Source organism: Oxyura jamaicensis, chromosome 2 (genome assembly GCF_011077185.1).
Source record: "Oxyura jamaicensis isolate SHBP4307 breed ruddy duck chromosome 2, BPBGC_Ojam_1.0, whole genome shotgun sequence".
In the NCBI taxonomy this organism is placed as follows: domain Eukaryota; kingdom Metazoa; phylum Chordata; class Aves; order Anseriformes; family Anatidae; genus Oxyura; species Oxyura jamaicensis.
Window position 1 is genome coordinate 135360018 of NC_048894.1, and position 27946 is coordinate 135387963.

At 41.7% G+C, this 27946-nt stretch overlaps 3 protein-coding genes across 6 annotated transcripts in view; 1 reads left to right on the top strand and 2 right to left on the bottom strand.

Annotated features, from left to right (window-relative positions):
• Positions 1-1062: 1062 nt before the first annotated feature.
• On the bottom strand, positions 1063-5409 carry LOC118161377 (cytochrome b-c1 complex subunit 7). Its single transcript, XM_035316671.1, has 4 exons — positions 5289-5409; positions 4171-4242; positions 2457-2623; positions 1063-1307 (listed from the first exon to the last, which is right to left on the bottom strand). Exons 1-4 carry the CDS (start codon positions 5305-5307, stop codon positions 1230-1232), a joined length of 336 nt encoding a protein of 111 aa, XP_035172562.1. The 5' UTR covers positions 5308-5409; the 3' UTR covers positions 1063-1229.
• A 2119-nt stretch (positions 5410-7528) lies between these two features.
• MTERF3 (mitochondrial transcription termination factor 3) lies at positions 7529-22964 on the bottom strand. Of its 3 annotated transcripts, none has more exons than XM_035316669.1 (8): positions 22839-22964; positions 22183-22528; positions 19913-20065; positions 18745-18934; positions 13177-13324; positions 11852-11923; positions 9064-9225; positions 7529-7787 (listed from the first exon to the last, which is right to left on the bottom strand). In XM_035316669.1, the coding sequence occupies exons 2-8, from the start codon at positions 22505-22507 to the stop codon at positions 7593-7595; spliced, it is 1245 nt and encodes a 414-aa protein (XP_035172560.1). In that variant the 5' UTR covers positions 22508-22528; positions 22839-22964; the 3' UTR covers positions 7529-7592. The 3 variants fall into 3 exon arrangements, with proteins under 3 accessions (XP_035172560.1, XP_035172561.1, XP_035172559.1); XM_035316670.1 differs by lacking the exon at positions 22839-22964 and adding an exon at positions 22617-22722; XM_035316668.1 differs by lacking the exon at positions 22839-22964 and having other exon boundaries at positions 22183-22571.
• Positions 22965-23034: 70 nt separating this feature from the next.
• The window catches only part of PTDSS1 (phosphatidylserine synthase 1), a 28371-nt gene continuing 23459 nt past the window's right edge, over positions 23035-27946 (top strand). The window contains exons 1-2 of one of the 2 annotated variants that reach the window (XM_035316667.1): positions 23035-23341; positions 27554-27645. In XM_035316667.1, the coding sequence (XP_035172558.1) occupies positions 23163-23341; positions 27554-27645 (271 nt within the window). In that variant the 5' untranslated portion in view covers positions 23035-23162. The remainder of the gene's footprint in view (positions 23342-27553; positions 27646-27946) is intronic. The other variant, XM_035316666.1, reaches the window with a different exon arrangement.

Below are 27946 nucleotides of genomic sequence, written 5' to 3' on the forward strand. Positions count from 1 at the left end.
AAAAACTAGTCTGAGTCATGACCAAAGCAAAGATATGGATTAGAAGTGAATAGAAGCTATCTGGTTACATATTAATCCAAAGGTACAGGCATGGTTTGCTCCATATTTATGTACTTTTTTTTTTAAAAACTGCTCTCTTGCTTTTGGTCCACAGATTACTTGCACTTGGCATGCAAGCATGCATAATAAAAGAGATAGTGTGTTACTATCGCACAAGATTGTGTACTCCATATTGAGGGATCTAATAGGCCTCAAATTCTGCAATTTGTGTGCAACACCAAAGACTGTCTCAGAATTAACACTACCATTACACTATGGAAGACTAAACTCAAGGTCTTCAGCCAGCCAGGGCTGGTACTTTCTGGATACAGCTGAATTGCTTCTGGGTTGAAGTGGAGCCCAAATTCTGTGCAACTCTACTGTTAAGTCTGTTAGCATGACAGTTTAAAGTAACCGGTGCCACTCACTGTAAATAACACGCTCTAGGCCAAGAAAAAAAATATATATAGGATGTTAATTATACTGTAGAAAGCACATCAGCTTTTTAAAAGGATAAAATCAAGATGAAATGAGACAGTCGTTAAGGTTTATATGAAAATAATCTTGTGAGCATTGACATGTCAATGCTCACAAGGTATAAAGAGCTCACATGCTCACATGGTATAAAGAGCTAGTAAAATATTTTCTGATTTCATGATTAAGGAGTCACTTATATTTGTCATTATTGAAATATGTACATGCCTAGATACACAGAATATCACATGCTGCTGTCTCATGACACCACTGTCACATCAAACACTGGCCCATTTTTCTTGTCTCCAGGGAGAGGTGGTGACAAAGGAAACAGCACCCCCATTTTAAGTTAACAGAGTAACTAGCAGCAGCAGCAGCCTTGGGCAATTCTTACTTTACCCTCTAACTGCAGGAAACAGCTGTACTCTGAAAAGAGTAAGAAGCTGGAATGAAGACTGCATACCATTAAGCTAATATGTAATGTATATGCTCATAGGAAAGATCTGAACATTAGCCTGTTAACATTTACAAAGAAGTCTTCCAAGGAGATTTTATACTTTGACACGTTTATTTTAGTTGGATGAACAGAACCCATGAACAAGCTGAAACAAGTATTCCTTCAGCCTCTCACATTTGCCTCCCTGAAGACTTCAATAACCAAATGTTTAGAGATATCAGAAATATGTGGACATTCGCATGAAGTAGTAGTTGAATAGTTATTTTTTGTTCCATGCTTCTCTTTCAAGTCGTTCACGGATTACTTCTTTAAGGTACGGTTCAAGATAATGCTTATCCTGAAAAAGAAGAGAATATTTAAACTTAGTAAACTTCAGCTCAAAAGGGAGGTCCAGAAACAACTCAAACCATCCTACAGATTACTTCTCTCTCATTCCTCCTCAGATTTGACTACAAACCAATGTACAGCGGGAGAAGAGAAAAAAAGAACTGCACTGGTCACTCGGAAAAGATAAGCTTGGTATCTACCAAGTCTGCAATGACAAACTCTCTAATGCAACCACTGCTAATTCCTAATGCCTCACCAACATTAACAAGTAAAATGATGGTTTCAGTTATACCTTCATAAACAACTTTTTTTTTTGACAAATATCCAAGTGTGCAAGAGCCACTTTAATTAGATCAAGCCCAAGTAAAATACTCTTTGCACTGGAGAAACTTATTTTGAATTTAGCTTCTAAACAGCACTGCAAACAGATTCAAACAGAACACCTTGACCGTGCGTAACTGCAAATCAAACTGCTGCTCAAGCAACTTATGCAGAGTCAATACCAAAATATGACCAATAACACCACAAGAAGCAACCTCTGCTTCTATAGAGAAATTAATGCTCTTATATTATCTTCCAGTCCAAAGTTTAGTGAAAAAATTCCTGCCAGGTGATTTGGAGAAAACTGAAACAAGCAGTAATGCAAAGTCTGAATTATTCCGCTACAAAGGAACATGTTAATTAAAAATAAAAAGAAAGGCGTAGCTTGATTTGGTTTTCAAATTACAGTAAGACATTTATTTTAATACAAGACCTTCCTTTAAATTATTGACATTTTCAAGAGTAAAAGCTTTGGCTCAAGATTTTCTGCAAAACCAAGAAACTCATTCAAAAGAATTTCAAAGCCACTTAGAGCATACTTCCTTACCTGACAGCTTAGAATATTTCATCTGAATATAGAAGTGCTATAGTTTTGAGCTGTAGTCTAAGCCTTTGTCATCTTGAGCAAAAAGATATAATTTCCAATGTTAAAATATAGATTTTTAAACAGCTTTCAAAAGCTGTGTTTTTCAAAGGTATCCTATGATATGCACACTCATACTCGTTATAAATTAAATAACATGTAAGCATGTATCTCTTCACAAAAACTGAAAATCCCAATGACACTGCAATGATCAGTCTTAAAGATCTCCACCGTGAGGCGACCCCGTACACATACCTCTTCGTATTTCACCCACTGGTCTTTTGGAAGGATCTGATGTTTCAGGCTTAAGTCAAGTGCTCGCTTTATGCGAAACATTCTTTCATTGTAAAGATGCTCTGGAAGTCTCTTCAGTGCTTCTTTTACATCATCATCTTCATAGAACGTATCATCTCGCATTAATCCTGCACCAACAGTATTTTACATTATCACTGAGCAGTTCCTAAGATCTAGGACCAACACAGGTGTTTTTGCATAACATGGACATAACACTTAAAATGCAAAATTATGAGGAAAAAACCCAAACCAACCGAGGCAAAGAGAACCCCTAACTGCCCACAGAGAACACATTGTGACTGCTGACGTTCACATACTCTGATTGCTCTTGCTCCTTTTCTTAAGAAGGAATATGGAAAATCGGTATTTGATTCAATGGGTTTCATACGATTATGCAAAATATATGCAGAACAGTAACTATTCATGATCTTATGGGTGGACTTTTGCTCACTTTTTTACATATCCTTGATTTCAGATCATTGTCTACGTAAAGGATTTAAGAGCTGATTCCACTGCAGTCAGTCAACTGCAGATGTGACTATTTCAGTACGTAAGAATTATTCTCTAAGCTCCAGCGTGCATAATGCCTTGATCTCCATCAGCTACAACAAGCAAAGGAAACATGAACCTGCTGAAAATTTTTTGTGCCTGTGCTTCCACTTCTTCCCCCCATCAGAACTTAGTTCAGGGAGGTGTAACTAGCCTTCTGACAGCGTAAGAAGATCCCCACCCTGTTTCTGGAGTGAAGAATTTCTGAAATTTAACCAATCCAACAATCCACAAGATGCATGGCTGCTAGTTTACCCACTAGATTTCAGTCACATTCACAGAAAATGGAACAAACGTATTAATGCCATCAAGAATTTCAGTGGATAGATAGCACTTCACCTCTAGAAGTGAGTGGTCAAAGGACAAACTTTAGCCTTTCAATTTTTTTTTTTTCTTTCTAGCTTTCCTGGGGCAGGCATGTGAACTTCTTTAAATGATGCCCTGCAGTTGCAGCCAGTACCAGTAAGTCTCTGAATATTCATATTATTTTGTCATTCAAGAACAATTCTACAATCTATGTTGTTGAAACAGACTTGGTAATAACAAGGGACAAATTAATGATAATACCATCAAGGCAACGACCTTTACACTATTTTTACAGCTATTTTCCCATTATACAGGCCAGAGAGACATCAGCTCAAGTTACAGTGGAACAAAGTGCAAAAATAGCTAAATCCTTTTGTACAGGTTGAATACTTTGCACAAATAAACCAGACAGACCAACGGCTATTAGCAGCAATCTCTCCGGTTTGGAATGCAGCCCTTGGGAAGGTAACAAGATTAGCAGGTACTAACCCATGCAATTAACTCAGTGGGAAAAAAATAAAGAATCAAGCTTTCAGGATTGCTTTCTGGAAGTTTTTTCAACAGCTCCAACTTAACCTTAGTTGTTACAAGTTATTTCACTGAGAAGAGCAGAAACAACAGAAAAGAAGTCACTGACTCATTACTAGGTAGCAGTCACAGTGACTGAAGCTGTTGATAGTTTTCTTCTTGAAAGAAAAGTATTAGCTAACGTTGGTAAAAGATGTGCATCAAATTGCACGCACATAAACCAGTTATGACCCATAACTAGATGGAGAACTGTTAATAGTGCAAAGTTTTTAAGCCTCAAAGAAACACTCACCAAGCTTGTTGAATCCAGCCGCGTTGTAATACCACTTGCGGATTCTGTCAATCAGACGGCCACCGCCTGAAACTGAAAGTGACTGCCATCAGTCGGGGAACACGATAAAATGCAACCTTACACACCGCTACGACGGCACGTAAGCATTCGTTGACCTCTTTCACGTACAGTAATGCAACACGTCAGGTTTGAACTTGAGCACGTATGACCAGGCCTCTCTGCTTTCCAGTACTCTGATACCAAACATACAGAACAAGCGCTTGCTCGGTGAGATATTCTGACCTCTGCTCCACTCAATTTAAACATTAGAGTACTTTAAGACTTGGAGCACTGCTAACAATTCATTCCCAAACACATCAGCAACAGCTTTAAGTGCTGTAACTCTTACTTGAGCTAACACCATAGTGTTTACCGCCCTGTTTTTCAAGGCATTTACCAAAGTTTCACAGCTCTCATTATGGGTTAATGCAATTTCAAGACCAGCATATTATGTTGTTAACCTTCTGCTCCCCTCTCCAATTACCTAAATGCTATTCCAGACCTGCTTTTTTCACACAGCTGCCAAAGTCAATGGGAAGGTCAACACTGAAGCCTCAGAAGAATCGTTGGCTTTAAGAACCAAAGCACACAAAATGCAGGATACTGATCTTTTCTTAGCTGTGATTTTGGATATCAAAGGTGGGTTGGTTGTCTGTTATCTGTAGTCGAGTGCTGTGCAGTAACAGATTAAATTTGACGAGGGTCTGGAAACCTAAAATCAGCATAGTTCAGGCAATGCAGTGAACACAAGGTTATATTTCATGACTCCAGGTGGGCTGCCTTATGAAGCCACTCCAGAAAGCCAGTACTACACGGGACACCAGCACACTGCCAGCATATCACCTGGTCAGACTTCGACCTTCGCATTTTAGGAGCTAAGAAGAAATCACACCAAATGAACCAACCCCCCTGCCATGGGCAGGGACACCTCCCACCAGACCAGGTTGCCCAAAGCCCCATCCAGCCTGGCCTTGAGCACCTCCAGGGATGGGGCACCCCCAGCTTCTCCGGGCAGCCTGTGCCAGGGCCTCACCACCGACCCCCGCCGCCCCTCCCGAGCCGCCCCCCCCCCCGCTCACCGGTCGCCCTGGCCGCCATGATGACCTCGGCGCGGCGCGCTGCCTGCTGGGGAGCGCAAGGGGCGCATGCGCGGCGGGGCGGGTTCGATCCGGGCACGGCCGTGAGGGGAGGAGCGGGGCCGGGGCTGCTTTGGGTCAGCGCCTTGCCGGTTGTCCCTGAAGAAACGGCCCGCTGCGCTCCTAAAGACAAAAACAAAAATAAAATGAAGGAAAAAAAGTTGATTTATATCATCGGTCTTGCCCCACCAGGCAATTTCAGGCGGCTTTGCGCGATGCGCAGGCTCGCAGCAGCACCGAGGGCGCCCTTCAGGCAGCCGCTGTCCCGCAGCAGGAACAGCGCCGTCGGAAACTTCTGTCAGCTTGCAGCCAAAAAGCATTTGGCGTGACTCGGAAAGGCCTTCTCTCCCCGCTCCCCTTTTCTTTTAGCACTTCTCTCGGTTGTCTTTCTTCATGGTATTTCTGGGAAGCTATTTTGGCACGAGCTCACACAGTTAGCATTTCAAGGAACCCGTTTTGCTCTAGCAGCAGTATTTTATTTTTTACATTTAAATTAGAAGCTCGAAGTTTAAGAAATTCACAACATATGTATTCTATAAATTGTAATGGTTTATCACATGGTGATAGCGCTAAGGACAGCCACGTAAATTTGCAAAACAATTGGCATTACGAATCCACACATTTTCTGTAATCGTTACTAGATTGCTTGAAGACCGTAGTTTATTAGCAATTCATAGTTAAAAATCTGATCTTAATTTAGATTTAGATATCTGGGTTTGAAAGGAAGGAGTGGGGAAGTGTTTAGCCATCCCAGTTTCAGCCACCACTTCAACTGGTATTTGTACATCTCCAGCAGGAACAGTCAACATGACAGAGGGCTTCAGTGATCTCTGTCGTGATCAGAACAGGAACAAGAGAGCATCACGACAGATGTCAAAGGCAGCTTTTTCCTGCGTTTCAGATGAAGATGTTCTGGTAAGTCAATCTGTGTGTTGCTTATCCTGATGCCATTCCTTACGTTGGGTGGTGTTGCAATTCAACTTTGATTTTTATTCTGGGTAAAAGCCCCAAGCTGTGATGCCGAGAACTCACTGCTCTTCTCATTCTTTAAACTGCCCTTCAACGTTACTGTATTTCCCCCCTGATTAGGGGAATTTAACCTTTTGCGTTTTATTCTGCTATCTGCACACAGGATCTTCAGGCTTTTACTCCTGTGGCCCAAATGGGTATTTTAAGTTCCAACACTAACCTTTTTAAAAAAACAACATTTTCATTAAATAAAAAGCTCAAATGCAAATGACAACATCTGGATTTCAATTTCCTGACCTATTTTAACTGAAAGAATAGAAACTTGTAAACAATAAACTATTAGTTGTGCAAAGTTAGTTTCTTCACTTTGCCCAAATACACTGTGAAACATTTCATAATTCTGTATTAACGTGGTTTATTCACTGATCATATTAACTACTTTTAATACTCCCACAATTTCTATTTTACTTCAGTTATAACTGAGCAAGATAACTATCAATTAAGTACACACTATAGCTATAGCTTTTTTTTTTTTTACAGTTGGTTACTTCTATACTAAAGCCATACAAATCACATCAGGGTGGAATAAAACCGCTTCTGCCTCTCAACAATGCAAAAGCGACTTAAAACTAGATTAAAAAATAGACATGTCCCTGAAATCTAGAAGGAGCATTTCTTCTTCTAATTTGGCTAGATTCAATTTGCTGATTTTCTGTTACATTTCAAGGCTAGTTTCACTGTCTAGCTTGTAGGATACTAACTTCAGCAGCCAGTTTTACAAGGAAACACCTGTGTAACTTGTTGAAAAGTGCCTTCTTTTATGATGGGCTTCACATATGTCATACCATACTTCTCTCTACCAAACAAAAGAACAAATAACATTACTAGCTCTTAAAATGACTGGGAAAAAAATTAAGTCACTAGCCATTTTTTCCATCTCCCAAGCCTCTGAAGTTATTGAAAACAAAACAAAACCAACAAAAAAAATCACCTTAATTTACTTTTGTTAGCATGCTCCATCATTCATACTGAATTAAAAGTTAGCAATTAATTACAAGGATCACATCAATAGCAATCAACATATACTTACCTAATCCTTTTGAAACATACTTTTTAATTCACCATAAAGTTACTGTACGCCTTTACATCCTAGTAGTGTTTCATAAATAATGACTTCTTAAACAAATAATTAAGAAGTTAGAGACCATAAAAGGGAGCATTTTAAAAAAAATGTTTATTTTACAACTTTATTCTATTCCTTTCTACATGTGTTAATAATTAAATAGTTTTTAAGAATTTTTCAAAGTCCTGTATAGAGGCTTTGGCAATCTCTGTACAAAACACCTCATCCGGCAAGGATACTAGCTGGTCCAGAGAGATGTAGCTGGGTTTTGCTGGGTCATACTGGGCTCTTCCCAAAAATATAAGAAACATGTGTCTCTCTTTAATTCGTAATAGCTTTGAGTTGAAAACCTAAGAAAGAAAAAAAGGGGAGAATGTTTTAGGTAGTCTAATTTTCAGATTTTGATGAATCTAAAAAAACAAAAAGAGCATTTTTAGACAAACTGGGGATCTAGCAAGAAAATATTTTACACCTTTTCCCCTCATTTATGTCAACCATCAGGTAGGTTGTATTTAAATACAAAAATTACAGGCCCAGCTGCTCTAGTCATGTCCTGAAACTCATTGGTTTTGAAGATGGCAAGGAAGAACAGAGAAGAGAAAGACTGACCACACCAACAACACAGATTGGAGGAAACTAACCACTTACTCTTCTGGAGAGAGAACAAAAATAATGAGGTGAAGCACCACAAAGCCACAGTAAGACAACCGAGACGGAAGTGAACAAGACTTGTGATCATTTACAGGTCAAGGAGGACAAAAGTGAGACATGGATTGGAGTTATAGAAAGCATTGGTGCTAAGATATGTTAGATACCAAGATAAGTCACCAAAATCCAGATAAGGAGTCGTATTTCCCTATTCTAGTTTGGCTTTTTATCTAGTTAAGTTTAAATTAGTTAGTATTAGCTTTAGGAAGAGCGTTGTTGTTGCAGTTTGGAAGTAGCAATTTGTACTTTTTTTTTCCTTGTAAGAAAAGGAGTGACTGCCTGTCAGTGCCTGATGAAGTGAGAAATACTTTGAACTTTTAGTTTGTGAGGAAATAACTGTAATGAGAAGATGGAACAAAAATCATCAAGAAATTCATTTATTTTCACTGTTTATTGCTGCAGCAGAAGGAAGGTCAATCTGATTGCATAAAGGAAAAAACTTCCATTGCCTTTAAACTGTATTTTCAGATCTTGGGATGTACAAAACTTAATTTTTAATTAAGCAAATATGAAATAAATGGTTATATGTTTATCCTGCTTACTGAGCAGATCCTCTGCATAATCTGTCTTCTTTCATGTCTCTTACACACAGAAGATTTCAGGACAATGAATCCCTAAGCTGGTAGTAATTCTCTTTTATGAATCCAAAAGAGACAGGCATGATTATTTCTGTCAAAAACTTAAAATTGATCAGACTTGGGGCTGGAAGGGCACATACACAAGGGAGAGAAGAAGGACACTTTTACACTCGAATACTCAACAGTTGCTGACTTGCTAATAAAAGTCTTCCCAATTAGAGTAAAAGCCACATATAAATTGAAGTATTGTGTGCCCTGCATACAGCAAGCTTCCACTTTCACCAAACTAGTGAAACAGTTACGCACACAACAATTTATTCCCAGATTAAAAGCAGCTCACCTGAGGAAAGCGAGTAAGCATGTGGTGGGGAATGCCCATTATGTTGTGCAGGTAGTCAAACGTCTGTCGGAGTCTCTTTCTACTTGCAGTTAAAATCTTGGGGGTTTTATACACTATCTGTTGAATTTCGTTATGTTGAAAACCAAACTCAATTTGACAAACCTGAAAGAGAATAGAACTTGATTTTCAAAAGTCAGCTACAACAAACAGCTTATTTTAACATGCCACTGAAATAAACTTATGCAAAATTCTTCTACCTGTTGTCACACAGCAATATGAATGCAAGCCATAATATCATCTCCCAGTTCTCTGAAGTCACAGAGTTTAAACTGTTTATCATCCTGGACTGAAGTGCAGTTTGCTTATGGAGTACTCCTGAAGTTAAGATGGCTTCTGTGAATGCTATCTATTTTTCAGTTTGTCCAAGATATGAACAAAAAAGCTGATGTCTCAGTGCACATGGCAGTTACAAGCACAAAAATTCTCCCCAGAGAATCCTTCCTCAGTTGAACCTGAAAGAGTCATGTAGAATACGCAGTGTATTCATTTTATTTTACAGTTGGTTCATGTCTAAAGTAAGATGTCTTTTTCAAAGACTGCCTTGACTTCAATTATGGTTTCCCAAAAGGAAAAACAAAACAGATTTTTTCAATAAAATGATGAAAACTCCTCCCAACATGCAGGATGGCAAGCAGTTCACTGAGTTGTTGAGAAAGGAATTCAGCATAGAAGAGTGTCTGGTAATTCAACCATTTCTTCTATCCTCCAGTGACATTTACAAAGAGCTTGTTTTCCATCATGAATTGGGTGTGCTTGCCAGGCAACAGAGCCAGACTTTCAAACCAGCTCAGGTACTTCTTCACAGTTGGCACAAAGATGGTGCTTTTGTTTGTCCAGTTTGATGTGCCAAGACAGCTCTTTTCCAGGACTGCCTGGCAAACGCAGACTGAAGGGCATGGAACTGGGTTTTGAAGATAATGTAGGATTTCCAAGTCCTTACAGGCAATTGTTTCGAGAGATGACTTTAATCAGGTTGTTTGACTCCTGATTCTTCCTTAACTGCTTTATAAATATTTGTGCATCACAAGGAACGCTATTCAACTAAGACAGCATTCAAGGATAAAGAGATGTGTTTGCACTGTTGTGGTGCCTTCCACAGATCTGAGTTAGCAGGGGTAGCTCACTGCAGTAAGAAATATAACTGCAAGTAACACTTGTTAAATCAGTGGAGCCATACAGCTGACTCCACTGCAGTTAACTGTGGCAAATCTCTTTGCCTTTTCTTTTCTACTCTGTGAAACATTTTCCTCGACATAAATAGTGAGCTCAAGTGTAATTTGTTTTGATTGCACTCAGGTAATATATTTAATACTCAGTAACTCTCTACATCATGTATGTTAATATCCTTCCTGTGCAAGTCCTAGCAATGATCAACATACCCTACATGATTCCCACAACAGATGGTGGTAATGCAAACTTTCCAGCTTTACCCTCTCAATGAATCTCTAATTATGCTTGAAGAGACCTTTGGAGGATGGAATAATATATCCTTGAGCCTGCTTAGTCCACGATCGGTATCTTTTGAAAGTCAATGTGAGTTGCAACCATTATTTCTAAATAGCAGCCCGCTCAGTGAGGGGTAGCACCAAATCACTCCTTGAAGCGGTGTTACAGCGTTATGCGTTAAGAATGCTGCTTGCTCACCATCAGCTTAAATCACACAGGTCTAACTTCAGATTCTGAGTCAGAAACATCCAACCTCCTGAAAAGCTGGAGCTTCTAATTATCAGTAGATAATTCCAATACCAAGGACCTAAAATTCCTTCCCCTCTCTTCATAACATATGTTAAAAATAAGGATGCTGCACTTCATATTTCCTTACAGATAGACAAGATAGTCACACAGAACTGAGAGTCTCAAAAAACACATTCATTATAATATACTGAATCCCCGCCTGTGGAAACAATGTTCATTAAAAAGAAAGCAGTATTAATTGGAACAGGCTGTTACTTCCCAGTCTCCTCCCTTACCACACACACACATTTCAGATTGCAAGATTCTCAGTGCTTAATGGTTTCAGAGCAGTGAGCCTGTGTCAAAATTATATATTTTAATTCATAGTTATGCGTTATAGGATAATGGGACTTCTCAAATTGTTAGACTACATCATGCTGTTTGGCCTAGCTGGCTTTACAGCACAATAATTAAACCAATACACAGTTACATTTTCAAAGGGGAAAGGAGTCCCTGTGGGTTTGAAGTTATTTACCCAACAGTTGTTAATAACGACCATCTGCTATCAGACAATAGGTGTCAAATGCACATTTTGGCAGGCTAGCTACCTGCCAAGAGGAAAATAATCAAACGCACATTTCTTGCTCCTAAATCCTCATGAACAATTCAAGTTAGCAAAAAAACACAGTAATTAAGGGAAAAAAAGGAGAGAGCAAGCCCTATTTTTCACTCATTGTAAAAAAAAAAAAAAAAAAAAAAAGGGTAACAATTTGTGTCATCAGATAGCAAAATCTGGCAGGAAGGGACCCAGATGAAGTTTCTAACCTACATCAGAATAGAAGACAGAATAAGACATTGTTCCACGTATGCTGTACACTGGCAAACCGTAGAGGAAAAGAAGTCTGACAAAATCCTCAGTTATTTTCCATCTTCACTAAAATTATTTCATGAAATTCTTTCTGTACAGGATTCTTCTCCAAGGAATTTTACCTTCTGTTAACTCTTAAACTATGCAGGTACTCAATATATTTTTAATTTCTACTAATAAGCTTACCTGAAGATTCTCCTTTACAGGCTCTAATTTGCCAGTCAGTAGCCTTGGCAGACGAATTACCAGATCCTTTGTCTGCAATTAGGGAAAACACACACAAAGGAAAGATTACCATGAGAGCACAGTTACAAATATATGTGTGAAAGAAAAATACATATTTTTTTTTGCAGCTGGGAGAGTGACGCACTTTCATTTATATTTCATTTTCTCTCTAGCCCAAAGTTGACTTCACATGAAACAGTTATGTATTAAGATGCAAAAAGTTACACAAATACCATGTTAATGTGGAGAACAAAAAATACCATAGCCACTATAAAACAGACGGGGAGAGGAGTAGAAACACTCCCCAGAAGTAGAAAGCATGCTGAAAAGCCCTCTGTCAGTGCTTGAGTTGTTTCTCCCCATCTCTTTAAAGAGAAGTAAACAAAAACACTACCTGCTAGAGGCTATAAAAGGATTTTTCAACTGTAGTGCTTTATTTGTCTACCTTGAGATCTAGTAACACCATAACATTATGGCAGCACAAGAAATTACTCCACATCCCCTGAGCCATGGGACTACTTGTAATCCACCCTGAGTACAAGGCAATGACTAAACCCTTTTCCAGAGACATCTCTTACCTCAAGCCTGGAAAGGCAAAGAACAGGCACTGTGACAGCTATGACTCTTCAACTAATAGAAGCCAATAGAAGAACACATGATTCCCTTTGAAAATTGACATTTATTGCAATCACCAGCTACTGCAGGAAATAACTCACACTGCCCACTCACTCTAAGCAGCTCCAGCTACTAGCTCCTCTGACTATCCCAAAGCTCGGTGCTAAATACCTGCTAAGCATGTAACAGTGCGGTAGCACTCTGAGAAACAAAGATTACTCTTGGTGAACTAGCACGTGACTTGGCATTTAGTTTGATATTATATTTGCAGATTGGACTATTTTTCACTGATGAGTGAAGTATGTTATAGTATTTTGAAGAGATGGAAAGCCAATTAATCTGCTTCAAGTTAAAAAGCTGCTTGCACCAATGGATTCAGTCCTGTGAACTATTGCAAATAATAAAACTGGGTACACGCATGCTTCTTTGTCAATATCCTGCAGCTGATCGTCTTCAAGAACTGTACTTAAGGATATTTTGAATGTCAGATGTTCTATTGCATCTATAGAAGGTTAAAATCATGTTATACCTTCCTGTAATCCTGTGTTACATTGGTAATGTCAACAGGGCTTGTGAATAACCTCCCAGCACTGCCATGTAAGCATTCATGTTCTGAGACTTTACAGATGCCATTGACAAGGTACCTAAAGACTTCAGAGTATAGTTTTTACCTTTTTTACACTGAGGCCAAGTTCATTTTTGAAGAAACCCAGTCTGTTATCCAATCTTTCCACTGAAAACAACAGCAAATATGGAGCTTTTGAGACCATCTGAGCAATTTCTGCATTACCAAATTTTTTTGATTTTAGGTAAGCCACTCTAGAAAGAGAACAAAAACAAAAAAAATCTAGTGATGAAAATTTTATTGCCTCCATTTATTCAGTACTTGCTTAAATTCCTCAGTGATATCTTATAAACAGACAGATGTTCTAGCATTAACATGCAACTCTGCCAAAAATAATTAGGGGGAAATCTGCAGTTATCATAAAAGCAAAATACCATCCCTTCCAATTAATTAGAAGTAAAATAAACCTCAGAGCAGAATGTCAATACCGAAGACAGATTTTAATTCCTTCCAGCTGTACTTAAGCAGATAACTATGTTAACCTACATTTAACTACCAGCCTGTCTCCTAGATTGCAAACACATTAATAGATCATCACAGGGTATGGACAAGAAGATATACACAGCCTCTTGCTATTTTAATCAATTCCATTTATACTGCTGAAAGAACAGAGTACTATACCTCATACATCCCTGTTTTGCCAATAGCACTGGAGGAGAAATATCATACAACAATGCCATCTGTAGAGACATCGTCCAAAGAGACATTTCTAAATCAGCTGAAGTTACTTTGGTTACCATAGGTCCCTACTTTCAGTCACTGGTCCAAGGATTTAGTCACAAAACATCTGGTTGTCAGAAAGGTGAAGGGGCTGACTAAAGTTTTTATGTTTAACAGATCTTTCTTTCTTTCCAACTCAAAACTTTTTCCAATTTCTATTGAATTCAGTGAAAGTGAAATCCTACTTCAAGTACTACTTACAATGGTTCCCAGAAAAAAAAAAAAAGAATGAGAGTGAAAATACAGCATACAAAAGAGACATGAATAACCCGTTTGCTACCACTTACAAAAACATACTGCTATCTGAAGAGGTTCCCTTTGGTTACACATGATCAGAAACAGAAGTACTTGTTGTCAGATGAACTTTGGGCATACAAGAACTGATTTCATCTGACTAATTAAGATACTGCTTAGACTGCAGAACATTCTGCAGGAGTAGATACTCAGCAAAAGATGCATGGTATTATAGTGGGGAAAAAAAGACTGTGTTACGTTATGTCTTGTTGAGAGAAAAAAGTAAAATACCTTCTTGTACCTTCTAGCCACTACTACCTCCCTTTCTTTCCACAAACCCTCAGAAATGAAATAACTGTAAAGTGAAACAATCTCTTCAGAGAAGATCTAAGAACAACATTTAGAGAACCAATTCCCACCTGAGCAGGTATCCCAACACAGAAGGTAGAAGCTTAGTCTCCAGACAACATTGATGAAACTGGCTACAGAAACCTGAGAGACAAGGACATTAGGAAGGGGAAGAAATCCAGGATGCAAAAATAAACAATTTTCCCTTGAAAATTTATCCTGTTATGTTTTGAATGCTGCAGTTTGGCTATGCTGTACTTCTTCCATTCAATTTCTCAAGGACACAACTGCCAAGCATCCTAGAAACAGAGCTAAATGAGCAGATAAATAATAATAAAAAAATATTTTGGTTGTCCTGACTCCCCTCCTTTTATCCTGGAAACCAGTCATTAAGATTCATACTTGAAGCACTTCTCTGTAACCTGGAAAGGCAAAAAGTTTCAAAGAGGGACAGCAAGATCGTAATCAGCTGACTCTAGGAGATGGTATATCAGAGAAGAACAGTCATTCAATCTGACCATGGCTTGAGATAACTTTGTGAGCATTGGCACCAAGGTCAGCCCTCGTTCTCCTACAGCAGTCAGCAGTTGTGTGTAGCATGTTTTAAGTCATCATTAACAACACCGTAAAAATAAAGCATCTGGTGCAGCTGCAGTACAGACACTGATTTGCAACTGTCAGAATTGTTATGAGTTATGGAATGTTTTGACTTTTACAGTGTTTATCTGAAGTCAAATGCCAAATCTATTGAAATTTGTGTTTTGTTTCCTGGCAACACGGAATCCACAGCAATAAAACATTCCAGAGTGATGTAACCAATACCGTGTCCATCTGCAGCAAAGCATTTATATGAAGGTGATACTCAGCTTTCAAAGACAGCTATCTGAGCCACATTCACTCTGCTGCACACTTACCTTAGAGATTACATAAATGCATTCATCAGTGCCAAAGTGAGATAAACTTACTGAAAAATCAAACTGTTGAATAAGAAATTGCATTGTACTGTTCATCCCCCATTTCACTAAATAGCGACATAGGACAGTCACTGAAAAACAAATCTGACTTCACAGGTGAGTTAGAATGCTTGTCAGAGAAAAAACTACACTCTTCAGGAGAGTACAGGGAACTCAGATGATCTCGACTCAAGACTGCTGCTGAAGAATGAGCTAGTTTCTTTCTGGGTGCTGTTTCTGAAAGACTACTTACAGAACAAAAGGATGCAATGGAGGAGAAAGAAGGAAAACCCAGGTCTCTGTTAGACCTGAGTCTGCTAGTATACCTGTTTTCCCAAAAGCTGTATTTTCAGATTTCTGTCTTGGACAGCTACTACATGCAAAATCTAAGCAGGCAGTCTTTCTTTTCTGGATTTTCTAAACACTGAGATATTTTGAGTTCATTACAAAGCACGTATGCACACACGAGTTGTTCTGCAAAAGAAGAACTGAATTAATGCAATGCCTAATGTAATTTTGTGAATACATGTCCATTCTCCTGCCTTTTTTTTTTTTTTTCTATAGTCAACACACCTAATGAAAGTATGGATTGGAAGAATGAATTAACTCAATTTCAGAATCTGTTATTAAAAAGGTACACAACAAGCAAACACAGCTGAGTAAAGAAAGCTAGGACATCTATAACTACAAGAGAAACCAATGAAGTACACTCCTACAGTCTAAAGCTGGTACCTTGAGTATCTTGTATCTTAACAATATCCCATCTGCAAAAATCTAGAAGGAAACAGTAAAGCAAAGGAAAAGAGAAACCATTTGTAGCCATTAGCCAAAAAGGATAAAGACTGGAACAGAGTTACAAGCTACCACATTGGTCCTGTAGCAAGGAACATTTGTACAAAAATATGCGCTCAAAATCTACAACTCAATTATTTCAGAGTATATGAATGTATTTTCATAAACAGTTGAAATCTACGGAAAAGCAGCCAAGGTGCACACATGTGGCAAAACCTGATAGTTGATTTCAGACACAAGAACAAACAGCTGTTGTCAGTAACATCTTAGACCCTGCCACACACACGGCTCCTCAATAATCTTGTTTTACCCACTGTTATCCCTTCAACTCAGCTACACATTTATAAAGGTACTTAAAAACCAACCGAACAAACCAGTATTATCCCATTATATCTTTAGAACTGATCAGACAAAGAATTGTTAATGAAATAATGGCCACTGAAGATGATGTTCCACGGCTGGCAGAGAACAAGCAATACTGCTAAACAGCTTGATCCAGACAACACTAAAACCAGTGAAATTAGCAGACTTCAGTTAAAGACTGACACATATCCCAACTTTCTAAATCATGCTGCTGGAAAAAAAAGGAGTATGTGCATATATTTATCTGATTTCCTCACTGCTTACTTTCAGTTGAATAGCTAGCATATTCAGAATGCACCATGTTCTCAAGTGAGTGTTCTCTACAAAGTCAGACTGCAACAAGTACAGTCTGCAGTACACAGGATCTAGATTTGAGACATTAAAAAGACTAGAGAGGACTAGGAGGGGGTGATACAGAAAACAAAGGTTTGACAGTAAATGGAGAAAACAGCTTGTTTCCCTTGCAGTCTCTGAATAAATGCCCATAAACATAATGACTTTTCTTAAAAAAAAAAAAAGCCATTCCACCTTTGGGGTTTTTGGTAAACACACGCACACATGAAGCTTTAAAAAAAAACAAACACATCAGCAACAAAAAACACCCCAGCTCCAAAAGGCAGCTAACTAAATAAGATTTGGTGTAAGACATGAGATCTAAAGAGACTGGCATTCATCCTCATGCACATACAAGCTTGAATGACACCAAGGGACAGTCCAGTGCAATACAAGTGGGAACACACAAACGATGAAAATTGGTTCATGGTAGTCTTGTGCTCAGTTTAGGCTGGACAACAAGAAAAAAGTCACTGAAACACTGTGCTGCTATTAAAATTAAGTACAGAAAAGATCTGCTCTGCTTCTTTTACTGCAGAATCCACACAGTAAAATTACATATATCATATAGAATATGGTTTTGAAGTATGATTGATAGAAGACAAAATCCATGACCAGTCATCAGTATCTCCACATCTGCAGATCACTACATGAGCAATCAATATCTGACAACAATAAAACAAAAAAAAAAAAAGGAGGTTTACATTGTTCTCCAACTTAATGGAAGCCTCAGGGAGCATAATTTTGAAATCTAATCTGACATGGGTAAAGGGAGTGGCTTAGGATGGCAAGCTGCTTCTTCTGTGGCAGAGACAGGAACAGACATTTTTGCCTGAACAGCCGATCTTTGCACCAGTGCTGGACAAGTAAGTAGGACACTAGAAACTGCTGCAGGATGAGCACAGTCACGTATGCACACAGGTAGCCTGACAATTGGACCTGATGAGCAGCAGCGATTGCCTGCACCTCCAGTCACGGCAGACACAAGGAACCTCGTTCTGCAGAAACCCTTTCCTTCTGTGCACCAGCAGAAGCTGCTGCCAGCCATGTCTTAGTCTTTCCCTACTCCCTGCTCTTAATCCACGAATATTAATGCTCCTCACAGAAAGACTAGAAGGGGTATACGTTTTGATACCAAGCAAATGGTTGGTCAGCTCAGGTATCTTACTCCCTCATGCACAGCACTACTGACCATTCCCACTGTTCCCGCTATACCTTACCCACAGCTGATGCTATCCAACCTCTCCTGACAGCTCCTCAGCTACTAGAGCAATCCTCACTCTTCCAAACTTTTAACTGTCTTCCCATTGCAAGCCAGCCTGCCACACAATTCACTTAACAAATAGTAAGCAAAAAATGCATGGAGAGATGTGGCTGACCAGCCCCACACCTAAGAGTTGAGCCCATTCAAGCGCTTGGCCTAATGCAGTCCCAAGCACATAATTACAGATGGATAAATCAAGGCACAAAATCTTAGGTAATGTATTCAAGGGGCAGTCTCCTTGGTGAGTCAGTTCCAAGCTGCTACCAAAAGAGACGGTCTTATTCTGCTTCTCCTCTTTTCTGAAGTACGCTTCTCCTCATCGTTTGCAGGGAAACTAGCAGCACACAGCCACATACCTCACAAGTCTGACTGAAAACTTAAACGATAAATTTTGGTAATGGTCAGTTTTCAGATGGATCAGCGGGTTGACTCAACTTACAACACCGCTACCATATTAATGCTGACTGATGATAAAGGAACATGGAGCCAAGGGACTGAGGGAGGGAGTAAGCAGCTACAACGGGAATTCAGACAAGCTTAAGACAACTCCAAAACTACATCTTCAAGGCCAGGGGCTTAACATCCTGTTGCTACTTAAAAGGCATACCTGGTTTCGAGAGCTTCCAGGTCTTCACCAAGGATGTATGGATTTTTGGTCAGGAACAGTCCCAGCTGATTGTCTTCTACACCCACATCCTTAAGAAACAGGAGTATTTTTTTTATATCTTTCTCAAAATCCAAGGTCAGTAAGAGCTGACCTGCCTTTTGACGTTTCTCCACTTGGGATAAGTCAACTCCTACAACAAATAAAATGAGATACTGTTTTAATTAAACACAGACCTCATTCCCTATAAATGTTTCAGAAAGGCATGCTGATGTTTCTAGGACAATTCTTTTTTTCTTCACTTATTTAGTATACTTTGATTGCTTAACACAGTAAGGTCACGATACCGCCTATATGATGGAAATATTCCAGATAAAACAAGCAGATTGGTTTCAGACTTTTGCTAAGATTATTTTCTGAAGGATGACATCTCCAATGAATCCTGCACGTGAGGAATCAAATACATCAGTACGTGCCACACGCAGTGACCTACTCTTGTCACATGGAAGCATCTGTACAAGGAATTCCTAACTCCATTACGCCTCGGACAATTTTGCAGTGAGTGATTCACACACCAATTTCTTACTGCACAGTGCCAGATCTCCCTGTTGCAAACATTTGTTTCACCAGCCTTTCTGGTATTCCTTGCACTTCTGGGAAGTGAGGAAGAAGCCAGCAGCCTTGGACTCAGCTATCTTTCTTGCGCAGTCCAAATGCTTTTTGATCAAAACTGAAGTTCTCTTCCACCCCCTCATTCTTTCCTCTTCAGTCTACTGTGCCCCACTTTTACGGTTCCGCATAGCAATTGCTCTCCTTCCTTCCTGGGAGGGACAGCTGCAGTACCTTTTGCAGCAAATTAAAACATCCTTATCCAGCCCAAATTAAAAGACCAACCAACTTGCACAAAGTGCTCCCTACCTCCAGAAGCTCTGGAAGATATGCTAAGGGACTAGAGCCAGGCAGCCTTGTCTTTAACTAATAGAGCATTCAATAACTCACACAGCCTTTTCTCTTTTTCCATTCACCCTGCATAACATTCTGCTACCTGTAGCAATGGTCAGTGATCCTATAGCTTGAAATTTTCAAATTTACAAAGCCACCACTAAGATCAAAGCACAAATTACAGGAACTCCAAAGCTCAGGGAAACCACACAAACAAAATCACACATACCTAGCTGGACAAGCTTCGTTAGGGTTTCTGAGTGATCAACATAATCCCGCAGTGTGGAAGACTGAAGGGGAAGAAGTGGATCCGCAAGGATCTGCACAGCTTCTTCCTCAGAAATCTCTTCCAAAGCCGATGAAGGCGGAACATCATCCCAGTCTAGGAAATAAATACAGAAGAGCAAAGTGCATTTTGTAAATGACAAAGCTGTTCCCTTCAAACACTACGCAGATCTTTGAATCCATTTCAAAACACAAGACCATTTTGCAAGAGATGAACAGCCAAACTATTGCTGTGTGAAAGCATATGAAAACAGTCTGCTCCCAGTTTTTGCTTCTGTAACACTGCCTTGCCACTGCCCGTCAAGTCTTGCTCACATGGCCAAATCCAAGCTTAGCCCCCAGCAAGCCTGCCGTCAGTCTCCCAGCTTGATCGCCACACACAACAGATCACATCATCTTCTTGAAAAGTCTTCTGTCACGTCTTCACAGACTTAATCTTGCTTGATTACATCCAAACCAAAAGCTAACACAAAGATTTTTGATAGCCTGATAAATGCACCACCTGTGTCCTCTTCCAAATTCAATGCTTGGGCTGCAGCTCTTTCTGACCTTCAAGCCAACTACAACTGAGCCATGATGTCTTACCCATTACAGGGTGGCTGCTGACTGCCACCAGCTCTGACAGCCAAAGAAACAGAGCTCTGCCTACTTATTAAGGTTTCCAAGTAAGCATAATTAAATTTGCTTCTACTTAAGTGTGTTCAAAGTCACAGACCTCACTGTCTTTTTTGAAAACATTTCTCTAAACTCATTTATTTTTCCACTGATAGAAGCTCACAGCAGACAGATCAAGACTGCTGTTTTGCAGGCTGGCTGCTAGCATTCACCTCAATTGTCAAGCTGATCACCCGTGCTAATTATAAACTCCTCAGGATGGCAATTTTCTGTGTCCAGTTCCTTAGCATGATGGCTTTCTAGAAATTAAGGTGACACTCTTCTGTGTCAAAAACACAAAGCTACACCTGAACAAGAAGACAGGTTCCAAAGTAAGCTGGATTCTGATGTTCTAGGAAAAGTTGCACAGAACAGCTCAATTATTGCATCTCTTGCTACTTCTTTTTCTCAAAGCCTCATCAACAGAAGCATGGTGAAACACTTTTAGCAACATTAACAACTTAAACAGTAAAAACAGCTCTCTATGAATGGGTATGAAGCATTTGCCTTCAGAACCAAACCAAGACACACCAAGGTCCATTCTGGTAGCATTTTTAGCTACTTTTTTTTGTTAGACATGCATTTTTGGCTGCTCCAAGTTCTTTGAATCTCCTATCAGAAAACACGCCTCAAATGACAAAAAATAGGAAAAAAATAAACCAATTATGTTTCTCCAATTATGCACTGCCAACTAGGCAAATTGTTCCACGCACACCAGTAAGTCTGCCTGTGGATAAAAATCTGGCACGTAGATCAACTGCGTCGCAGGTGTGGACACATACAAGCTGTCTGACCTGTCAGCTCTGGTGCAGCACTGTTTCCAGAACCAGCTGCAAAAACAAACAGACCTCAGCTGCATCTCTGAGCCACCCCAAAAATAAGCTCTGCAAGATCCAAGCTGGCTGGAATCAAAGCTGAATCTGAACATACAGGACTGCTTAATAACTCCAGATCAAGTTTCCTCAGCATACATACTAAAACCATTTTTCAGAGAGTGGGATATGTTATCCTCCCTCAGATATAAGTACCTGAGTAAGGATTAAAAAATGCCACTCTGAAAATGTTTACTAGAGGAAAGTGAAGCTAGTTTGTCAGGGCAACAACACCAAGGAGACCTTGGATCTATCAGCTTTCCCTCAGTAGAGGGTTTGACAAAGCTCAGTTCTTAAGGAGGCTTCATGCTCTGCTGCCTCCTGTTGCCCATTCCTAATCATCCTGGAACACCCCTCAGGCGTATGGCATCGATGGGAGAGCTGCTTCAGGAGTGGCCTCCCCGACACCTGCTCAGCTACTACAAGTAGTTATGAGAAGGTCCTCAGTTGGCTGCTCTAGACTGAGATTTCTACCCAGCATGCTATATCTTTGTTGTAGCTTAAAGGTACTCTTAATAGGCTAGAGCTATCACAGGAATTCTGTTAGCTATGGGGCAAAAGTTAAGTGAAAGTCACAAAATTCAGATAAATATTTTAATTAAACAGGACAACAAAAAGGAGAGCCAATGGCAATATCAAAAGCATGATCTGCAGACTAAGAAGAAAGGGTATCCTCAAGGCCTCTTACCTTCACACAGTATTTCTGTGTTCAGGTCGGGGATTGTTTCTGTTTTCACTTGTTCCTGCTTTACTGGTAACAAATTACTTTCAGGAGAAGATGAGGATCCATCCCCGCCACTAGCAGGCTGCGAACAGCTCTCTACGGATACATGTCTGTACGTCTGCAATCCCCATGGAAGAAAGCTGTGTCTAGAGGCCAGCAAAGCCAGAGGGGCAGCCCCTTGCCATGCCTGCACCGCGTTGCTGGAGCTCCTCAGCCTCTGCAGTTCCGTTAAGCAGGCTCTTTTCAGCCAGCAGCAGCAGCGGGAGGCCGGCCGAGCCCACAGCGCCATCCTCCACCTCAGCGCGGCATCCTGCGGGGAGAGAACGGCCAGAAAAGGAGGAGTGAGGAAGGCGCTGCCCTCACCTCACCCAGCGGGCAGGCAGCGGAGCGTTAATTACCCCCACACAGAGCCTGCCGCCCCCCGGGCAGCCATTTTAGAGCTCCACACACCCAACAACCCCCACCACCGGAGGGCTGACCGCCTCCACAGCCAGCGGGGGAACGGTCACTGAGCCAGGAGGGGGGACGAGCGCAACCGTTAGGGACTGATAACAGCCGTTAGGAGCCGTTGACGCCCGCTGGGGACCGTTAACGGCCGTTGGGCCGCGCCGCCGCCTCACCTGCCCCTCTCAGCGCCCTCCTCTCCACACACGGCCGCGTGCTCCCGGCGAAACCATTCCTGCGCAGGCAGAGGGGTGTCCGGGCGCGGAGGGGCCGTCCCACAGCCCGTGAAAGAGGGGGGGGATCTCTCCGTCCCCCCCCCCCCAAGTTCTCCCGTTTCGCCTCGCCCTCCCCCGGCCGCCGTGGCCCCGCCCGTGGGGGCGGCGGGCGCGGCGCTGCTCCCTCAGCGCCTCGGCGGGAGGCGGCGGCGGCGGGGCCCGGCCGGGGCCGGCCGAAGGCGAAGCTTTGGGGTGAGGGGAAAAAGGGGAAAAAAAGCTCCCGAAATGGCGTCGTGCGTGGGCAGCCGGACCCTGAGCAAGGACGACGTGAACTACCGGCTGCACTTCCGCATGATCAACGAGCAGCAGGTGGAGGACATCACGCTGGAGTTCTTCTACCGGCCGCACACCATCACCCTGCTCAGCTTCACCATCCTCAGCCTCATGGCCTTCGCCTTCACCAGGTAAGCGGCCCCTGGGGGGCTCCGGGGTGAAGGGGAGGGGGCTGGGGTCCCTATGGGGTTCTGGGGGGCCCTTATGGAATTCTGGGGGTTCCCTATCAGATCCCTGTGGGGTTCTGGGCTGCACGGCCCCCCTCAGGCCCGAGGGGTGTGGGAGACTCCCCCTCAGAGAAGCACCCCGTTCTTCTGTGGTGTTTCCTTGGACTTGGTGGTCTTTGTGTTAAAAACAAGCATGTGGCTCCAGCAGTGCCCAAAAATGGCTCTTTACTAGGTTATCACAGAGCTCGGCAATGACATCATGCCGGCAGGTAATTTGCTATGGGTTCGTGGATGGCAGTGACTGTTCTGTGTCATCGTTTTCATGCAGCGTGCTTTATCTGGGGCCCATTGCCTGTTGGCGTAGGCTCCAGTACTGATAAGCATAGCCACGTCCTTTCCCCACCACAGGAACAGACTTCACCACCGCAGTCGTGCATGGAAATAAAACTGAGGACAGGCACAGGTATCTTCAGGAGCCTTACCTGTAAACAAAAAGTATAGCAGTGCAGCTGTGGGGTAGCTCGCAGCGTTGTTCCAGGTTGTCCATATTGCCTCCTGCTGAATGGGACTGTGAAGACAATATTAGCATCCCCCTTTAGGTTCAGTTTCCCATGCGATTTCTGGGCAAATAGGGATTCCAGAGAGGTTCTGGCTGAGCTAGTGCATCAGGTTTTGGACTTATTTATGCTTTAGTGATGCTGTATGTATGCAATTGCAGATTGCAATGGCCTTGTACTCTGCTTTTGACAGAAGAACATCCTTACTTATCCCTAGGCCTGAGATACAATTCAGTGTGTAATTTTCATTATCTGAGGGATCCCTTTTTAATAGTTAAATCAGAGATGTTTCTGTGTGTTGGTACAATATTTAATCAGGAAGCTTTGCTATGAGTGCTCCTCCTGCCTCATATTCCCGTCTGATAACTTGTCCTGCTGTTGGGCTAATTTAGGTCTAACTGACAATGTATTGGGGAATTCTCATCCAGACATCGTTCTGAGGGACTAATGGAATCGATTGCTCACCTTTAGGAGAAGAAAAGGCTCCTGCCTTTAATTCTTCCAAGCAGAGAATGAGTCAGGCAGCAGGTTCAGGATTATGCACTCTTCTCGGCCCAAAGAATATTTCCTGAATTCTCAGGTGGTTTGTTTCTCTCTGAAGAGGATTGCTAGCTTTTCTCTCCATTTGTCTTGCTAGCTTTCTAACTCGCTTTGGTTTCGTGTTCTTCCCCCTTGCTCTCTCTCTCTCTGCTCAGCCTCACTTCCTGTGTGTAAGTACCTATTGACTTCTCTTGTGGGAGCTACTATTTTTATTTATTTATTTATTTTTCCTTCCCCTTTTCTGCTATTTCCAGCCATCACAGGAATTTCCTAAATCAGAGTGATACCAGAGCGCTGCCTCTGTTGCCTTATTTGGGACACTGCTCAAACCATATGTTCTTGAGAAGCTGAGTGGGGAGGGAATAGCTCCCCACGTGCTTCCAGTGTGTGTTCCCAGCTGTGGGCATTCTGCTCCCATCAGCTTATTGCACGAGTCTCCAGTGGCTGTGTTCATATTTCCACCTCCTGTGCTCAGTAAGGTGTGACAAATGATTCCTCTTCCTTGCTTCCCCTGTGCTGTCAGATGTTCCGTAGCACTCCTGATCAATTTATAAAGCAGGGGATTTTTTCCATGATATATTCATACTGATGTTCAGCAAAATGTATTTTTTCAGGAACTTCAGCATAGGCAGAGGAAATCTGGCTTCCCTTAAAGTCTCTCTTGCCTCTTCTGTAATCGTTCAGTGCCAGAAATACACGAGGGTTCACGTGAACTTACAAAATGCTTTTCCCGTGGCTGTACCAACCCTCCCTTGGGATCACTGGGAGCAGATGACACCGCCTTTGAGCTGGCAGATGAGGGTGAGACAGAACTTCAGATAGGAGCAATGTTCCAGGAGCAGTAATCAGAACCCAGAGGAAGAAACGTGAGCGTTTTTAGCTTCTCCATTTTAGAGCGTGGGGTAGTGGACATTCTGTTTCTAAAGCACATCCTTCTGGTGCCTCTGACAATGGCTGCAGCTGCCGAGGTTGTTTCCTGCTGAACGAGCCAGATACAGGCTCTTCTGCTTCCAGGCCGCACCTCGGAGCGGAGGCATGGAGTGGCTCTCGCTTTCCCTGCTCTTTTCCTCCCTGGAGCAGAGGGATGTGGCCCTTTTCCAGCCCCGAGGCAGCCTGCAGGAGGGCAGGTGGCTGCTGGAGGGGATGTTTGTGGAGCACAGCAGCATTTATGGAAGACTTCTTTTCCCCTATACTCTAAATATAGCGTCCTTGCTATTTTTACCCCAGTTCAGTGTCCTCAATTCTTCTCTGTGAGTTAATACCTACTTTATGTTTTTGCAAGATGCTAGTGGAATGCAGTGCCCTGGAACAGGGAGAAGATCAGGAGAGAAGAAAAGATAATGAAGTTATGAGGTGCTTTGTTTTTTTATTATTGCTTCAAAAAGCGCCAGACTTGAAAAACACATTTGTGAAGTGGGTTTAAACCGAGAGAATTTTCTTCCGTCCTCCCACACGAGCGTTAGAAATCTCATTTGTGCTGCATGAATGCCGATATTTCAAAGTCAGCATCAAAGTTCCTGAGGCTAAGCAAGGAGATGATTTAGCACATTTTCCTGATTGTAGCTTGTTGTGATCACGTCTTTCCTCCACCAGTTATTTTGCCTCCCTGTTTCCTTCGATGTCCTCAAACTAACTCTTCTGGGCAAGCATTATAATTCTTATCTTAACTAGCACGCTGCAGCAGGTCTCATGCTGCTGCCTGTCTTTACCTGCTTCTGGCAAGGAGATCGGTTACCTATCCCTTCTGAGAGGCACCTCCAAACAAACCAGCCAAAAATGCTTCTACCATTCTCCTGGAAAGAGGAGCCGTTGAGCCCTGCCTGGCCACACTGAGTTGTGCAGTGATGTGACTTCAGTAATCTCTTCAAAATAAAGAAATTCCCCCAGTTGGTGGCACCAGTGACAGCATGTGGTATTTGCATGCCTTAAAACAGGAATATGGCTTTGGCTGAGCCCTCGGGGCCTGAGGCTCTGTCTGGGAAGAGCTCTGCATGAGACGAGCTCTGGGGGTTGCCAAGAGAGCCAGAGTTAAGTCCTGGAGCTGGGGATTTGGGGCTGGGATGAAGTGTCAGCCCATGCAGCGTGGCTGCTGGAAAATGAGTGGTAAGTCTGGAGTCAGCTGGTTTAAGGAAAATGCTGTAGGGAGTCCCCAAGGCCTGCAGAGAAACCATTCATGTTTAATGTACTTTTTGCTGCCATACAGATGAACTAACACAGTGCTCGAATGTCTCCTAATGATGAAAGCCTGTCATGGAGCTATTAAGGTTCGGTTCTGAGGGAAAGGGAAATAATTTGGCAAAGAGATTTTATGGCTGCAGTGAATATATCTAGTGTGGAGCACATCTGTGCTGTCAGAGATTAATACTGAACCATCCAGAAAAGTGACAAATGCTCTGCCAGAAAGAGCTGTAGCCCCTCTAAAGTTGTCTGGGACTTTTTTGTGTTTCTTTTAGGGTTGGCTGTGTCTGTTATACACAGTTTCCAAGCTGTATGAGGCAAGATGCTTTTCTGTGGGTTACCCCCAACCCTGGCATAGGGGGTCTGTGACTAGGGAACAGTAAAATATTAAAGGCTGATTGGAATAAAGCTTTTCCCTGACCCTGCTCTCACCTCAGGCATTTGGCATTGGGAACAGACCAAGGGAAGTGAAGGGGATTGCAGGGTCAACCAAAACAGCAGAAGGGAAGCCGGGAATTGCAGGCAGGCTTCCGGAGTTTTGGTCTTGGTCACCATTTGCAGTGTAAAAGTACTTTTAATGATTTTTCTGTGAAAATTAAAACAACAGGATTTTTTTCACGTTGCTTTAAATTTAGGTACTGTCAGAAGTCATAGCAGAAGCAATGCTCCTGGTTTGCAGGTGTTGATTATGTTTAACTACCTTGTAGGAAAGGATAGCCAGAAGTGCAGAGTGAAAATCGTTTGCTGCAATTACTGTCTTGACTCGGTACATAACCAGCATGCTTATTTCCATGTAATCTTTATTTAAGTAATTACATCTTCAGAGCCTTTCAACTTCATCCTCAAAATAATACTTTAACACTTTGATGTTCTCTCTCTCTCTCTCTCTATCTCTCTTCAGGGATGATTCTGTCCCAGAGGAAAATATTTGGAGGGGTATCCTCTCGGTGATTTTCTTCTTTCTAATCATCAGTGTTCTAGCTTTTCCCAATGGTGAGTAAGGTCTATACATCATTTTTTGCAGCATGTGAATTTGCCTTTATTGCCACCACATTTATTTTGATTAAAATGCCACTTTTAAATTATTTTTTTCTCTACTCTTCTGAATTCCCTTATGTTAAGGGACAGTATAAAAACGGGTTGCAGTCGCACTGAGTGGAGATAACAGTGAAGTGCCAGTTATTTATAGCTTGTCCGTACCTAACAAGGAAGTCGGGTTTTCAAAATCAGCATCCATATTTGCAGGTGCACAGCTGCAGCTCAGACTGTGAAGTAATGATGCTGCCAGATCCTT

Bases quoted from the DNA above. Each gene is read 5' to 3' on its own strand.
- LOC118161377 (XM_035316671.1), bottom strand. The intron at 2,624-4,170 runs GTGAGTGTTTCT...CTGTTGGTGCAG, and splicing joins GGCTGGATTCAACAAGCTTG to GATTAATGCGAGATGATACG. The intron at 1,308-2,456 runs GTATGTGTACGG...CTTCTTTTTCAG, and splicing joins AGTGGGTGAAATACGAAGAG to GATAAGCATTATCTTGAACC.
- MTERF3 (XM_035316669.1), bottom strand. From the start codon at position 22,507: ATGGCGCTGTGGGCTCGGCCGGCCTCCCGCTGCTGCTGCTGGCTGAAA. The intron at 20,066-22,182 runs GTAAGAGGCCTT...TTTATTTCCTAG, and splicing joins CACAGAAATACTGTGTGAAG to ACTGGGATGATGTTCCGCCT. The intron at 9,226-11,851 runs GTAAGCTTATTA...ATTCTCTTTCAG, and splicing joins CTGTAAAGGAGAATCTTCAG to GTTTGTCAAATTGAGTTTGG.